Source organism: Scomber japonicus, chromosome 21, assembly GCF_027409825.1.
Source record: "Scomber japonicus isolate fScoJap1 chromosome 21, fScoJap1.pri, whole genome shotgun sequence".
NCBI classification, from domain to species: domain Eukaryota; kingdom Metazoa; phylum Chordata; class Actinopteri; order Scombriformes; family Scombridae; genus Scomber; species Scomber japonicus.
This window is the reverse complement of record NC_070598.1, coordinates 13,037,153-13,053,912: the sequence shown is the minus strand read 5'-3', so window position 1 is coordinate 13,053,912 and position 16,760 is coordinate 13,037,153. Positions and strand designations below refer to the sequence as shown.

Sequence of the window (16,760 nt, the reverse complement as noted above, 5' to 3'; positions counted from 1 at the left end):
AATTTAAGCTGATTAAATAGAAAGATACATCACATGAGCTCCATACAAACTTACTGAAAACATTAAAATACACAGGTCATTTAACAAAACAAGTCCTCAAGATTGTGATTATGACCTATGTAACTATTTATTTATTTGTGTCATACTAATATTTATTTTCATAGTTAATTTCCTGTCATGATGTGGTTTTCTCGCTCACTTCACACAATGTACTCCTTATTGCACTCAAAAATGCCAACAGTGTTAGAAGTCAAACAGTTAAACAGTGTCACCTACAGGTGACAGGTGGGATGTGCCTGTTATCTATAAAATGCTACAAATCCAAGGGAGTATTTCGGCCCATAATTGCCAGAAAAATAGATATGGAAAAATGTCAAGGGGCAATAGAAAAATACCCAATATATCATAAATATGACTACACAAAACTTCTGATACTCCATGCAACATAAATTTGTAACTGTAAATCATAATATCTCAGAATTATGAGACAGTTAACAACACATCTGACAAATAGCTGTCAAATCCATATAGACACATTAATAGGCACCTGAGCAATAGAGAAACAAATGCATCCCCATTATTCATTTAGGTGGAGCAAAATTTTGTCTACCCAGTTTTTGGTCTTTTTAAAAGTAAACTTGCCAAACCTATTGTGCATTGACCACATATTCGGTTTTTATTCAGTTGCCATGATTCTTTGTTTCATTCTTTGTTGATTGTTAGTTCATGGTCACTGAGCCTGTACTGGGTCAGGACCTTATGGTCTTATGCTGTTTGTCCTAGTCTGACTTGGAAGGTGGCCTTGTAACCTGCAACCTGCTACCATTTAGACTACATTTAGATTTTTATAAATACAATTTCAAATATGAAATTGCCGTTCTTCTGATAATCCACCTGATCCACCCAATTATACTGTTTCTTTTTCTTGTCTTGACTCAAGGGGTTAGGTGGTATAGAACTGCAGGAAATTTGTTTCAAATCACAATTTTTGTAATATAACCACTTAAAATGCATAGTGCAATCTGCAAAAATAAGAGACCTCATTTTCACAACAGAGTTTAAGACCTTATCTATGGCTTTATATGCATAGCGGGCATGCAAAAGTTTTGTCCACAAGGTGTCAGCAAAACTCAGCTGTAAAGTCTGCTGTAGCTATACAAGTTATGTCTGTCAAACCAAAAGGCAATGTTTGTCTATGCCAATGTTCTTTTAATACTCTGTATCACTGTGGTATGAATCTCGAGTCTCGAGTAATTGCTTGCAGGACACCACAATTCTGAGTTGGCAAATAAGTGACCTTGAATTACAAAACAAAGGCAATAGATGGCATAGTCACTTCTGTCTTGCACTCCAATACAGACATACACCATTGCATAAAATGGGCTACATTCATTCACGTGGAGCTGTCAGTCTTTAGGAAAATGATTTGTTTCACATAACACCCATAAAACTGCAGCTAGTGAAGCCTAGTAGCAATATTTGTAACCGCTTAAATTAATTGTGTGGCTGGGAAGCCCCCTGAAACCCCGTCAAGGGCCCCTATAAGTCCCCGCACCCCACTTTGAGCCACCACCGACCGCTTTCATGAAAGGACCCTTTCTGCCTGCTGCAAGGTGACAGTACAGGCGTCTCACTAAATTCCCGCCTCCTCAGACCCTCGACCAATCAACGAGACCACATCCCTCTTATAGCCAATCACACACAAGCCTCTCCTCCAAGGTTTTGACCAATCACTTTAGAGTATCGACTCTTTTTTTTTAACAGCCTCGTTTCTGACCAATCAGAAGCTAGGCCGCCTGCGCAGAGGGCTGGGCGCGAGAATCGGCGGGATGGACAAAATTCATAACGCCAAATGGAAATAAGTCGAGTAAGATAGTAACACCCGGACTGCGAGTAATGAAAGTAATATGCTCCTCTGTTAAGCGTCATAACGGCCTTTTATGGTGTAATTTTATCGTGTAAAAACGTCTCATAGGAGGACGGAGCGACGCTTTTCTCTGGAAAGATGTTATCGACTATGAGAGCGGCTTTTCCGTAGAGAGCGTAATATTATGAACTGTACATTAAGTTAGCTCGCTGGCTAACGTTAGCCGAGTGACAACGATTTCTATGGATAAACTTCTATTAATGTGGGATTTTAAAGAGCTGCCAAACACAGGTTCGTCGTTGAAAAGGTTCATTCATCCCACCGGCTGTCATGGACAACGTGAAATCACGCAGGTGGGTGCCAACAACAACAATAGTAATAATAGTAATACAGTGTTGCTTCTTTATGCAGGTCGCTATCTGTTTGTTTGTCACCTTCACTCTGTGCACCCTTGTTGTAAGCTAGGTGTTGCTCTAGTGTCCTGAAAATGAAACGTAAGAAGCCACACTGCTTTAAGTTTCATTTTTGACAGCATAACGTAACTTGCATTACACCTGCACCTGCACAGACACACTGTAAGGAGCGCCACCTGCATTGTTAGTGACTGGTAGTTAATGGAGCGAGTGCCCATACATAAATATCTCACAGTAGCCTGAAAAGTAGTATATTTTAAGATGAGAATGATATCTAGTTTCACTTTGAAGGTGTGCTTTACCATGTTTTGTTGGAATAATAATAATATGCATAGGAGGCGCACAGCTTATTGTCAAAGAGCAGTTATGCAGCTGCAGCATCTTGGAAAGTGACAGATCAGTCAGTTTAATTGCAGCTGATAAAACCTTTTTACAACTTAGAGTCTGTCTGTCTGGATCAGGTCATAAAACGTAAAAGATAAAAAGCTACAATAGATGAAAGGTTTACTGTGTTTTTAATAAAATGTTTTGCTCATATTTGTATGTTACATAGCCCAAAGTCATTCCTTGTTTTTAACGCCTTCAAAAAGTACCTATGAGACTGAAAGCAAACAGTTGTGTGCCTTTGTGATTAGTTTAATGAGAGTGACCAAATTAGGCGGAGAATTGGTAGTCAAAAACAGCTGGTTGCATAATAGTTTGAGTATTTGCAATCAAGTGTTATAATTATTCATGTTAAAAACAGACAATTATTGCTGAAATGATAAGCTGATTAATTGATTGGTTGATTAACATAATTTGAATAGCTAATTTTCACAGTTGATTGATCATCTCAGTCATTTATCAAGAAAAAAATGCCACCCAAGCTGCTCCTATATGATGATGTTATGTTTTTCTCTGATTTTTATCAATATAAATTTAACACCTATAGGTTTTAAGACTGTTGGTCAAACAAAACAAGCATTTTGAAGATGCAACCTTAGTCTTTGAGAAATTGTAATAGGCATTTTCGCTATTTTCTGACATTTTATAGACTTCAGTAAACTTTTTTTGAAGAAAAAAAACAATCAGCAATTAAAATGAGTTTTGGTTGTAGCTTTGTTGATTATTCTGATCATATAAAACTCATAAACATGGCTGTTCTGTCATTTCAACTTGAGTGAAAAAAAGTGTTTATGTATTATCACCACCATGAACCGCCTCCATGTGCTAACATCTGGAGAAACATGGGTGTGTCTCTTCTTTTGCAATTAGACCATCTCAGGATTTGATCTGCACGCACATCCTGTATCTTGCAATATCCTGTAAACTGTTTATGATAATCGAGGAAACTGACGATGAATGGTTGATGCTATTGATACTCCAGTTGTGCATTTTGCAACTTTTGAAACACATTTTAACATCATATTTTTGTCATATTAAGGTAAATAATGTGTTGAACAACATGTGAAGGTGTTACATAAGCCTGCCTGTTTTTTGAAACTTTTTGACCGTTAGGGCTCTGCCATTCCCTTGACCACACCCCAGCGCACCGCCTCCTCCATCAAAAATGACACACACACACACGCTCATACACCTCTGGAGGTGAAAGAGCCTGTTGATGTGGTATTGCCCCTTTCCTTCGGCCCCCTTATGCCCCTCCTTCCTGTTCAGCCATAGGTCCAGACTCACATCCACACTTCTCTTTGCTCCAGTGAGAGAATCAGGCCACACCAAAATTCAAGTGCCATGTTCAAGTTTCCACACTGAAATAGACTTTTCACGTTCACTCCACATTCTGATACACGACCAGAGGAAAGCACTGTTTTCCCCTTCTCTGTGTGTGTGAGTGTGAGTGTGAGTGAGAGACTGTAAAGGTCTTCCGTATGGTAATGGGTCTCGGGCTAACTTAATTTCTCTTCCTTTTATTAAAGTCTGCTCCTCTACCACAAAGACAGTGTTGCCCGGCAGCAGCAGCAAGTATTATGGGAACACAGAAGTACAGAGCTACCTGCCAACATCTTGTGTCAGAGCAGAGGAATTTTGTGTTGTTGTATGCTGGCATGTATGCGAGTTGTTTCTCTCTTACTTTTTTATTCCGACAAGGTTTGTCCAAAAATCTGGCACTAAATAAGGCCGGTGACAGTCTAGTTGAACTATATAGTGTTATTATGTACTCGTGTTTCCATTAAATCCATCGATTACTGGTCACAGTGATTAGTCTTCAGTGGCCACATCTTTATCCCCCTTTCTTTGAGTCTGCAATACAGCAAGGAACAAACCAACCTGGTTAAAAAAAATCTACTAAAAACTGAGCTCATGTAATAGCTAAATTTCTTGCTCCTCTCCCTTGAGAGCGTGTGCAATAACAGGATATCCTTTACAAGTAGAGATATTTACATGTACACATTTGCATAGGTTTTACTGAGTATCTGAAATATATTGGGTACTAGTAGTAACTAAGATATTATTACAGGAGTCAGTAGTAGTAACTTCCATGTGATACCACACTCGTATCACTATTCCTGCTTACAGACATTGACCTTATAAAGAAATTTTGGCTCCATTGATAAAATCTGCTTTTCTTTTCTTTTTTCCTTCTCCACATTTGTCCTGTGTACCTTTAGCAATGATGAAGATGAAGAGCTGCACTCTACAGACCCAGAGAGTAAAGAGAAGAGCAAAGACAAAAAGGCCCTGTGCAAAGTGAAGTGGTCCCGTGACGAGGTAAGTTTATCAGAAGTACAAGGGAGGTCTGGACTGAAGGGGGGTTTTGTAGGTTATTTAGGAGAGTGAGATGGGGACTTTCTGCTGCATGAGGCTATTTTTTTTCCTTTCCAAATAAGAGGAAGTCTTTTAGGGTAGTCACTGATGTTATTTTATTCAATAGCACAATCAAAGAGGACAGTGTGGTAATGTAGATGGAGTAATTTACTCAGGAGGAATAGCGATTTTACTAACTTTAACTTCTATTTGTCCCATTTTAAGGATGAAAAGCTGAAAAAGCTTGTGGAGCAGCATGGAACTGACTCCTGGAAATTAATAGCAAACTATTTTCTGGTAAGTGTATAATGTGATGTGCCTGCATTGTGAAAGGCTGTCTAGCAAAAAACAATTTTGTTAGTTCTTTATGGCATATCTGTCCATCTCTTTTCATTTTAACAGTTAATAACTATACACACCTTTCAGTAGTCTCATAATTAACATTGTTCCAAATCAGCATGTTTTGAACAGTGATAGTCATACAGATTAATTTACAGTTGTCAGGAGAAGGTGTAACTGTGAGGTAGTGGTGTGGTGTAATGAGGTGTTGTGCTTTGTGTTGCTCTGTCACAGGGGAGGACAGATGGCCAGTGTCAGCACCGCTGGCAGAAGGTGCTCAACCCAGAGCTGGTGAAAGGACCTTGGACAAAAGAAGAAGATCAAAAGGTAAGATGATCCGGGAGTGTCCTGTTCTGGAGAGAAAGAGAGATGACAAAGTAGTTAAATGATAGGGACAGGAGGAGGCTGTGAGGAGCGTGGAAAGTAGTTTAGTCTAAGTGAAGGAACACAAATGCCACAATATGCAATGTATCTTTCACCAACCAGATTAACAGAGCTGTGCACATGCGCAAGCTTAGTTCCCGCCACAACTTTCTTTGCCCTAGCTTTTTTTTAAATAAATGCTCCACTACATCATCTCTAATAAAACACAGACTTTATACGTCATTGGTTTACAGCTGAGCCCTTCTTTGTACACAGTAGAGCTGTAATATCAGCCTAATCTCTAAGATGAACAATGCAACCCTTACAAGGATCAGGATTTTTCAAGTATGTCAAGAATGGTTTCTCATTCCTCCGAAATCTTGGCATCAAATCAGAAACACAAACCTACAGTATCAATAGTAGCCTGGGTTGCCAACAATGACGTCACAACATTTTTAAACTGTGACAGAAACAGCCAAACAAGCTCTGCTGCTGCTGCAGTGAAAGCTTTCCAAACACCAGGGCTGCTGTTTGCTATAAACGAGAAAAGAAGGAAGACATTTTGGCAGTTTGTATCTTTATCCTATCTTGTATGCTGAAAGCAATTTTGGCCTCATCACAAATAAAATCAAAGATGACAGAACATTATAGGAAGATGAAGGAGGATATATCTTTCTTCTGATGATGTTTGTGCAGGTTATTGACTTGGTTCACAAGTATGGCCCCAAGCGTTGGTCGGTGATCGCAAAGCACCTCCAGGGGAGAATCGGGAAGCAGTGCCGTGAACGGTGGCACAACCACCTTAACCCAGAGGTAAAGAAATCTTCATGGACTCAGGAAGAGGATCGAATCATCTATGAGGCCCACAAACGACTGGGCAACCGCTGGGCAGAGATCTCCAAGCTCCTACCTGGACGGTAATATAATCTCACGCACATGCAAACACACACACACACACACACACATACTCTATTACTTCCAGTGTGAGGCAATTTGCTTAAAGTGACTGATCCTCCTCTCAACAGGACAGACAACTCCATCAAGAACCACTGGAACTCCACCATGAGGAGGAAGGTGGAGCACGAGGGCTACCTACAAGATGGCTGCAAGACTTTCTCTTCCTCTCAAACTGGAGGAAAGAGGCGCCATTCCAGACAGTGTCCTCCAACGCCAACAGAGCCCCAGCACTGTGGCCACAGCCCCCTGCCCATGACGGGACCCAACCAGGTCTACTTTCTTTCTAGTCTAAATGTTGTTTTGATGTATTGTATTTGTTGTCTTTGTTGATTTTTTTTAACTGAAGTGTGCTTCTCTGTGATTTAGATGGGGAGATTTAATTATGATCCTCACAGTAGACACATGATGGACAATCTCTCTGATAGTTCAGGATTCATACCGGTGAGTCGTCATGTGTTTCTGTGCATGCTACTTGAAACCACTTGCCGCACCTTATTTTCTAGACTTTCTGTGATTTTCTTTGTGATTGCTAACTCTGGACTTCAAATCAAATACTTGAATGTCCTGTTGTTTTCACCTAACAATTAATAACAGATATAATGGGGGTAAATCTCAAGAGCTCCCATAGTATTTTATGTGTAAATCTGTTTTTTGTGTCTTTTTCTCCTGTTTTTCTTAACTTCTTCCTTTCCTCCTGTCCTCTCAACCTCTCCTCCCTGACATTTGTTTATTTCAGCCATCCTGCCTGGATGATCCCGACAGAGAGCAAAGAATTAAGGAGCTTGAGCTGCTGCTTATGTCAGCAGAAAATGAAGTCCACCGACAAGTGCAGTGCAGAGGTCCATGTGTAAGAACACACTCCGAATGTGTGTTAGCAATTTTAGGCAGCATAGCCTGTGTGTGTTTGTAGCTTGCATACACTGTAAAAAGGGTCATTCTAATATTAAACACCTTACTTAACTGGCCTTTGAGTCCTGAAATCGAGTCAAAGTCAGAATCTTATGAATTTTCCTGAACCGGGTGTTATTCTTTAGGCTTTAATACCACTTCATTTAAAACAAAAAACAAAAAAACAACTCAGACACTTGTTTCTAGAAAATTCCCAAATCTCAACTGCTTGGTCTATTTTTTCCTTATTTTAAGGAAAAGATGATTTCAAGACAAGGCACAATGAACTTTTTGCAGTGTATTCACGTGAAAACAAGAATGGCGCACATGTATGCGTGCCTGTAGCCTGATTTGCTGTAGTGTTGCTATAGTAACTAGCTTCCCATTGCTACTCATTCAAACTGGCCTGAAGCTGTGCTTGGTAGCTGCCCTGCCCCCCCTCCCATTACCATAACTCCAAACATGAACCCGCTCTCTCATCCCCTCCAATCCTCACACTCCCATGCTCAGCCAACAGTTTGTTTTTGAAACAAGCACTCTCCTCTGTCCCTCCTGTTCCTGGTCTGTCCCTCCCTTGCACTGTTTTCATATTTCCATCACTCCATTCATGTAATACCTCATTCTTCACAGTCAGTGACGTACTATTGAATGACTGAGTGGTGAAGATTGATCTGATTTGTTGCGGTATCACATATCAGTTCAAAACAGACAAGTTTAGAATGATATTCCTACACCATCTGATCAGAGACAGACCTGCTGATGAAGCCAAAGATCTAATACCAGTATTCTCTTACTCCTGCCCCTCAGAGCTTGGAGCAGTACTCAGCCTGGTCGGACAGTGTGTCAGACGACACGATGACCACAAGTAGCAGCAGCCTGGAGGAACAGGCGGAAAGGAGGCCATGGAGGGGCCCTGAGATCCCCCGGGGACCTCCAACCCAACTTCCTGTCTCCCCCAGCAAGTTCCTGGCTGTAGAGGCGAGCACTGTGCTCTCCACCCTGCAGACTATACCAGAGTTCGCAGAGACCATGGAGCTCATTGACTCAGTAAGTAACACAAGGAACACAACAGAGAGCTAAAATATCTCAGTATGAATTTGTTGAATTGGTCCTGAATGTATTAAAGATCTACTGCAGATGTGTTTTGCTCTGCAGGACCCTGTGGCATGGAGCGATGTGGCCAGCTTTGACTTGTCAGAGGCAACGACACCACCCAGACACAACCAGGCCGGCTACACCTCTCTGCTGCAAGACAGGACCATTGATGATTCGATGGGCTTCATAGTCAACACTCCGACTGACGTCTCAGGCTGTGACAAGAACTGTGCTCCTCTTGGTCTGGGCCCTGTCACATCCCTGACTCCCATCAACTCATCCAAACCCACACAGGCTTCTACTGGGAGGAGGAGGAGAAGAGAGAGGGGGGAACCGTCTCCTTTGTGCGACAGGACTTGCTCCTCCTTTTTGGAAAATGTCTCAAATTCACCCAAGAAAACGCCCACAAAGTCACTGCCATTCACCCCATCACGAGTAAATGAAATCTCTTATATTTTCCTCATTCCCCACAGTCCCCCTCCTCATCAGATTGGATTATTACTGAGTAGATATACTAAAGTTGCATTGGTTATGTGGCTGACATGACTTGTCTGTTTTCCCCAGTTCTGCAACATATCAGGGGCGGAGCATCTGAATTTGGATAACCCCGCCCTCACCTCTACTCCTGTATGTGGCCAAAGATGTCTCGTCAATACACCGATTCACAAGGAAACCACACCCAAGCACCAGAAAGAGAATGATGGGTAAATAAATAAACAGGAAAAAGGGCAATAAGGATGCATTCAGATCTCAAAAGAACTGGATGAAAAGCCAGAATCATGATGCACATTGATGAAATTTTCCATCTGATTCTTTGGACAAGATTAATTTGTAAAAATATATTTATTGTCAATTTTCCAGCTCTAGGACTCCTAAATTTCATAAAACTGTCATGATTCCAACTCCGAGGACGCCGACTCCCTTCAAAAATGCTTTGGCTGCCCAGGAGAAAATGCATGGGCCACTAAAGATGGAGGTACGTGTTTGCACTGTGCTTATATGCTTTTTTCCCCATCTGTATTCATAATCTCTTAACATCTCTTACATACAGTAGCCTGTTCTCGAGGTTATACTAGTCTCTGTGTTTTTCAGCCGCAGCCTTTGGCATTTCTAGAAGAGGACATTCGAGAAGTTCTGAAGCAGGAGACTGGATCAGACATCTTCAACAGAACAGACTTCCAGCCAGACTACAGAGCATGGAAACATAACGTATGTGTCTGCAAATCTTCCATCACCCCAACCTGCTCTGTTATCTGAAGAAACAAATACATACTAATACACACACACACGCACACACACACATTTTAGAATTTTATGGAGTTAAATCACAACACTGGTGGAACTAGAGCAATTACTGTTATTCTATTTCAGATGGATGGTCCTGCTAGAAAAGTGCGCAAATCCCTTGTCCTGGACCCCTGGGGGAAAGACTGCCTCAGTGTCCAACTCTTCCAAGAGCAACTCAACAACATACAAGTAAGTCACTCTGAAGACAATGGATAAGAAAACTTAGTCTTATCTTAAACTAGAAGAAACTACCTCTTATATGCACTTGAGTATAGGCATAAAAAACTAAAACAGCTGCTCAGGGTCTGTCAATAGTGAGGTGCTTGACAATGCAAAAAAATATGCATGCTCATGCAACATCATTACCTAAATTGTCAATCTACTTCATCATCTTAATCTACTCCTTTCACTGAACATTATACTACAGGTGCCAGATGATAGTCTACTGACGAGCTCTTCTCTAATCACCCCAACCCCTGAGCAAGAGGACTGTACCCGCCCTTTGACTTCTGGGAGAGAGGAGCCCTCTTTGGTCCCTGTACACCCCCAGCGCTTCACTAGTCCCAGGGTAAAGAAGCCCCCTACCCACCACAAAGCACCAAAACACGCCATTGTACAGGTATGTTGCAATCAAAACAAACCTGCATAAGACGTTTTTATAAGATGTTTATGTTTCCTTAGGGAGTCCACTCATGGTTTGCATTCTCCTTTTATACAATAAAGAAGGGTAAGAAAATGTAGAGTGGATAAAGGAAAGAGTTCATAAGTGTAGTTGTGACCAGTGTTGTTTTGCAGAAGAAAGATTACACTACCATTGGTAACCGTTGGTAACTGTTGGTAACTGTTGGTCACTCCTCTGCAGGTGAGTGAGTGGGAAGCAGTGGTTTATGGGAAGACAGAGGACCAGCTGATCATGACAGAGCAGGCCCGTCAGTACCTGAACCCTTACCCATCATCTGGCTCTACCTCAAGGGCCCTTGTGCTTTAAAGCCGTCCCCTGACCTGCACAGGCAACACTACACCTGCCCGACAACTAAACACCTCCACTGAATCTTGTAAGAGACAATCCAGTGAAGACAAGCGTTTTTTTCTTTCAAAGCAGAAATGCACTGCCAAGGACGTACACAGAAAAGGCATGGCTGCTCGTATTGTTTTCAACACGTTTCTAGGTCACTGCCCAAGTAGTTTGTTGTTTAAAGGTGTTCTATTTTTGGCCTATATTTTCTTACAAACACACACAAAACCTGGCTACATGTGCAGTTTTGTACAGACATGAAAAGGCTTGATTTTTTTTCCCTGCACTAGTCAGTAACGTTGAAACGACCTGCACATACAGTATAGGCTGTAGAAATAGAGTGTTTATTATTAGCAGTGGCTGCTTCTGAGTTAATATATTGTTTTAAATGAAAAACATTTTATGATGTAATGCATTGTGTACATACGTTGTTTATCTCCTCTAGCTTGTTTTGCTAAACTACCCCATTGCTGTTATCAGACAGAAAAAACACACTTACATGCACACAAGAATTTTTGGGTTTTTTAAAATGGGTTTTTAACCAGATTTTAATGGACTAAAGGTCCATGAAACACATCACACAAACAGACACACAGTATACGATGCGTTAATCACTGCTTTCAAATTAGACAAAAATGCAGCTGCGTGTTTTATTTTTTTTTGTTTTTTTTATTTTGAGACAGCGGCGTTACATTGCTGAGAATCCATGTTGATGTGAAGTTTTTAAGGATGGAAATACAGTAGGAAGCTGTCAGTATTGCACTACTGAGTTGATTTTGCTGCTGAGAAAGGAGCAGTGTTTTTTTAAAGGGCAAACTGGATAGCACTTGCGATGGTATCTTTTTTTTTTTTAACAACACGTTTCCTTTCCAAGGCCATAGTGTCTGTCGAGACATCGGTTGAATGTATTTCATTGCAATGTACATGTGTAAGAACCTCAAAAAAATAGAAGGGTACCTTTTAATGTTTATTTCTGTTTGTTTTATTTATTATCTGACCGCTCTAAAGCCTAGATATTAATATAAATCGGACACCATGAGTTTTTTTTTCTTAAAGAAGTTTAACTTTGCTGACAAAACAGCCTAAAAACCCTCACTTCCTCTAAAGCAGTTCTCTGTGTATTAGAAATGAATGGTCACCATTACTTTGGTCTGATGTTTCACGGTTGGCACCGACCAGAGTTTTCATATCAACAGTGTTCAACAACAAGCATATGGTTGAGAAGGATTTACTTTTTATATGAAGGCTGTAGGTTTTTATTTATTTAATGTCTACTAATTTATTTATTTCTTTAAAAAAAATCATTTTAAGAGGAATTATTGAAGAATTTTATTGTCTTTTCTCTTTCAAAATCAGGATTGGGCTATCATTCATTCAGTTTTATTACTCCAAGTTAAAAGAACATGCACTGCCACTAATTTAACATGTTAATCTCTCCTTTTTTTTCTCCTCCTGACCAGACAAGATCTAGCAAATCATTGTGTAGTTGTATCTGTGATCTTGTAACATGTAGTTTTTTTAGGACATTTTATTTCTTTTATTCAAATGTTCTCTAATTAGGTAGCAGGACGCCATCTCCGACCTCTAATCATAGACAAATTGCACTTTTTTACTCATTTAATTTTACATGTGTGTTTGTTCATTCTGATGATGTAGCTCTTGTCCTTATTTTTATTTTTATTTTTGTTTTGATTTTCTTTTTTTGTGTGTGTTTGTGTGTTAGATGGATGTCCCCCCCCCCCCTTTTAAAAAAATTTGAATGCTGACATTAAGATCATGCTGCTTGATTTTTAATATGTTCTTTATCCTGCTTTGCTGCAGAAATGTGTAATTTAACACACTGCATCAAAGTCTTGCAGCTAACGTTTTTAGAACAAGAGACAACTCTGAGCAAAAACACAACTAATCCTTTACAATCAAGACTAAATTTGATCGCTGTGACTCAATAAGCTTATACCATCCTCAAATACCCTTCAGCACAATCTACCACCTGCTTACTCATTATATGACACCCTACATAAGAACAAAATGCTTAAAATATCATGTAAATATGCACAAATTGAGGTGTGATGCTAACGAAATGTACCCCACTGTGCTTCCATGTTAACGGGCTGATTCATGACACTTCTTTTTTAATAACCATCCTGATACAAACTATAATCTACTATATCTCGGACTGGTTAGGTAACACTACAGCTATAAATGGTCTTCGTATTATTGGCATTAGTGGATCCAGTATTAGTAATAATCTGGATTATCCAGCATTAAGCATTTGAGTGAGAATAAGAAGGGAATCTTGTCAGGGAGATCAAGTGGAAAGATCAGGAGAACAGCACACAACTCTAAAACAGAAAGTAGATGTCATCAACATAAGGTATTTGTATTTAAAATCTGGTGGCTGAGATGTGTCTTAAATCTGTATATATTTGTGTTATATGTCCTGTTTGTGGGTTTGATTTGTGTTTGTACATTCCATTTGTGAGTCCAAGTTAATATATTTGTATGTTAACAACACTTGGCCATGTAACATCATAGGTTTTGAGGGAATTAAGTACATATACATGATAGTAGCAGCTGTCATACTACTGTAGTTATATGCATGAGCAACACACATAATGCTGGACTCTGCTTTAATTTATATGGTGAAATCACAGATGTAACACTCACTCAGTATTTTGTAGCATTTGAAATCATAACCGAGGTACCATAGAAATCCTGCCGACTGTCTTGTAACCATGTACTTAATTTGTAAAAATAAATGCCTTTGTTGCATGACATGAATTTCCTGTGTCTATGTTTTTTTCTGTGTTTTTGAGACTGAGGGGTGCTTTCTTTCTCTGCCAGCTGCCCCTGTACAAATTAGTATATGTTACATGGCGTTTCCCACGTAATAAAGATTTCTGGTGATCCTTTAGTTTTTCTGACATGCTCACAGCAGGCATAGCAACATCTTGAGCTCTTGCCAACAAGTGATTCCTTGAGAGCTTTTTTTTCTTTGGGGGCAGAAACAAGGTCAGATCCTCTTCATACAGTATACCCGTAATTGTGTCACATGTCCTCAGGTGGATGCGACAGGTGAATTGGTGAGGCCCGGGGTTCGAGACTGAGACTGATTGAGAGGTTTTAAGTGGAGTCTCCTGTCATGTGTGTATGTATATGTCGGGATGCCGTCAACTTGGCCTGGGGTCCAAGGGACACGAGTCCCCTTCACCAGAACAAGAGGCCTCTCCACAGGGTCAGCTGCTGGCCCTAAAGGGGCCCACTCACCCATGACTTAATGCCCCCGGGCTCCTTTGTCCTCGGGGCTGTTGGTTTTACAGACCCATTCACTCAATTGCCCACCAAATGAGGGAGGCAAAGGACGTGACGACTTGCCTTATGCTTAAGGAGCAGCAGCGCGCATGCATACAAACAATGCACGCATAAACACAGGCGCTGCATGCACGCCATGTCCACTTAATCAATCTGTCTCCCTTCGCTCTCATTCTTGTACAAGAGGGTCTTTTGTTCTTGGGTGACCCAACCTAAGAGTTGAAAGATGTCAGAGACCTTTTCCCTCTTAATTGGTTATTGGCAGCAGCCTTTCCACCTTATGCTTACTGTATGTATTTAAGGGAAGCAGTCTTTAGATTAAAGTGACTTATTGACCCATACAAGCAACTCTGTTTAATACAGGCTAGACTTGTTACACAGCTCTTAATGTTTATTGTATTTTCCACCTTTCTATTTGAATACTTATTAAACCTTGACACCATAATGTGCACCACTTCAATTTCTCCATCCTGTAATGTCCCCTCTCTATTTCTGCTCATTGAGTGAGCCCATAAGTGTGTGTTTTTCCTTGAACACCGATGACATGAAACAGAGCCTGTGGGCGCCCGACCAGATCTCCCCTGCCTTCTTCCTCTTGAGCACACACCCATGAGCGAGCACACAAACTCTCACACACACACTGTTTGCCTTTGTGTATGCTAGACAGCAGATGGCAGCCCATTATAGGGCTGACAGAGCAGTCATCTGGCAGGCACCCTGTTACCCCTCCTCCCCCATCCCCCCAAAGACATCCAGCACAACACAGCAGGGATAGCACACTTTAGGCGGGAGAGTCCACAACCCTGAGCTGTATGTGCGTGCGTGTGTGTTTGTGTGTGTGTGTGTGTGTGTCAAATTTGGACCCTGGCCTTTCCACCCTATATAGGTCACTGTTTCCACTTGTGGGTGTCAGCGCTGTGTGAGGTAAAGCCAGCTGTCATTTGACTGAGGATTTGCAATGTTTTGAAACAACACCTCCAGTGCAGGACTTGGTGTTAAGTATGAATGAAAACAGCATCTCCACAGTCTGTGACCTTAGCTGAATTTACATGTATCACTGCCAAGAACTTATAAGCAAGTGCCAAATCACTACTTGCAGCTAAGAGGAAGCATCTACATAGCTGTCAGTGACATTTCTCCTTTCAAACATTTCCTATTCATGCATTAACATGCTGTTCATCACATTAAGGAAAGTACACATCTTTTATATTTAATTAGGCTATATGCTGTCATTGTAATCTTGTTCAAAGGTCAAATTTTTGTGCACATTAATTCCTTCGCTCTATGTGAAAGTGAGAGTCACGAGCTTGAGATAAGCTGCAACAGTAGCAGCGGAAAGGCCCACTCAAATATTCTCCTCATGAATCAGAGGAGCAGTGGCTCTGTCTCTCTTTGTAACATTTACACCCTTTTTCCTACACGCGACATGCCTCCCAAACACTGGCCCCAGAGTGACTGCCTCCTACATCCTTTATTACAAAGGATTATACCACAGACCAAATCAAACCAGAGGGAGGGGAGGAGAGGGGTGCGTTTCCCCACGGAGGTCAAGGCCAAGGTTAGGATTAGGTTTGGTGTTTGCGTCCTCTGGAAAGAGGTAATCTACATCCCACCCTATAGAGATCCCACTACTGGGACATGCTGGGAGGCACTGCGGAGGACGAAGACGACATGCAACTTCTGAGAGCTTCTTTGGCGTTTCCGGGGCAACCGGCACAATCCCTGGTTCTTTTGGCGAGGCTTTCAGCAGGCCTCAATCACACTTCCTTTCGCTTGAGAGAGTTTTTTTTTCCTCCTCCGGCACTGTTAAATAGGAGGGAGGCCCAGTGTGTTCAAAGGAAAATGAACAGGAGCTGAAGTATGAGGTAATACACTGAGGCATGTTTCCACTGAAATAAAAAGACGTTAGCCAGTGAGAGTTTGTTGGTTTTATAATCATAAAAATAATAATAGCTTGCACATTATGTAGCTAAATATATACATACTGTACATATCAACAGACTGACGGTGACACACATGAGACAAAATGCACACAGAGAATGGAAATAACACTTCTCTTACTGCATCAAAGTTGAAGAAAAAGGTTACATTTGATCAGTGAAGCATCTCTTATTGCTTTCTTGAGTGCCACTAATTTCAATGTTACTTCTTTTATAGTTACACATACTGTATAATTGCAGTGAATGTAATTATATATTTTACAAAGCATAGGCCTGGCATTAGGTTTTAACATGCTGCGACAGAGAGAAAAAAAGTGCATCTGGACATTCAAACTTTGAGGGCACGTTGCATTTCTGGCCACGCCCCTTTCTGTGATGTCACAGCAAGCATTGTCCGTGGTATGCAATGGGCAATACACCTTTTGTGACATCACTGATTGGGGTGTGTATATTCACCCCTGTTAACCTCTTCCTTCTGGAAATGTAACCAAGTCAAGAATACCTGATGTGGCATCAAGCTCCTACCCAAATCAGGATATTCA

General features: G+C 40.9%; 1 protein-coding gene across 1 annotated transcript; it reads left to right on the top strand.

Annotated features, from left to right (window-relative positions):
- The first annotated feature begins 2,197 nt into the window (after positions 1–2,197).
- Positions 2,198–11,124, top strand: mybl1 (v-myb avian myeloblastosis viral oncogene homolog-like 1). Its single transcript, XM_053342466.1, has 16 exons — positions 2,198–2,220; positions 4,887–4,986; positions 5,248–5,319; positions 5,596–5,688; positions 6,421–6,641; positions 6,750–6,951; positions 7,048–7,122; positions 7,418–7,528; positions 8,377–8,616; positions 8,725–9,099; positions 9,229–9,368; positions 9,526–9,640; positions 9,757–9,873; positions 10,036–10,140; positions 10,379–10,570; positions 10,814–11,124. The coding sequence occupies exons 1-16, from the start codon at positions 2,198–2,200 to the stop codon at positions 10,937–10,939; spliced, it is 2,307 nt and encodes a 768-aa protein (XP_053198441.1). The 3' UTR covers positions 10,940–11,124.
- Positions 11,125–16,760: the final 5,636 nt, after the last annotated feature.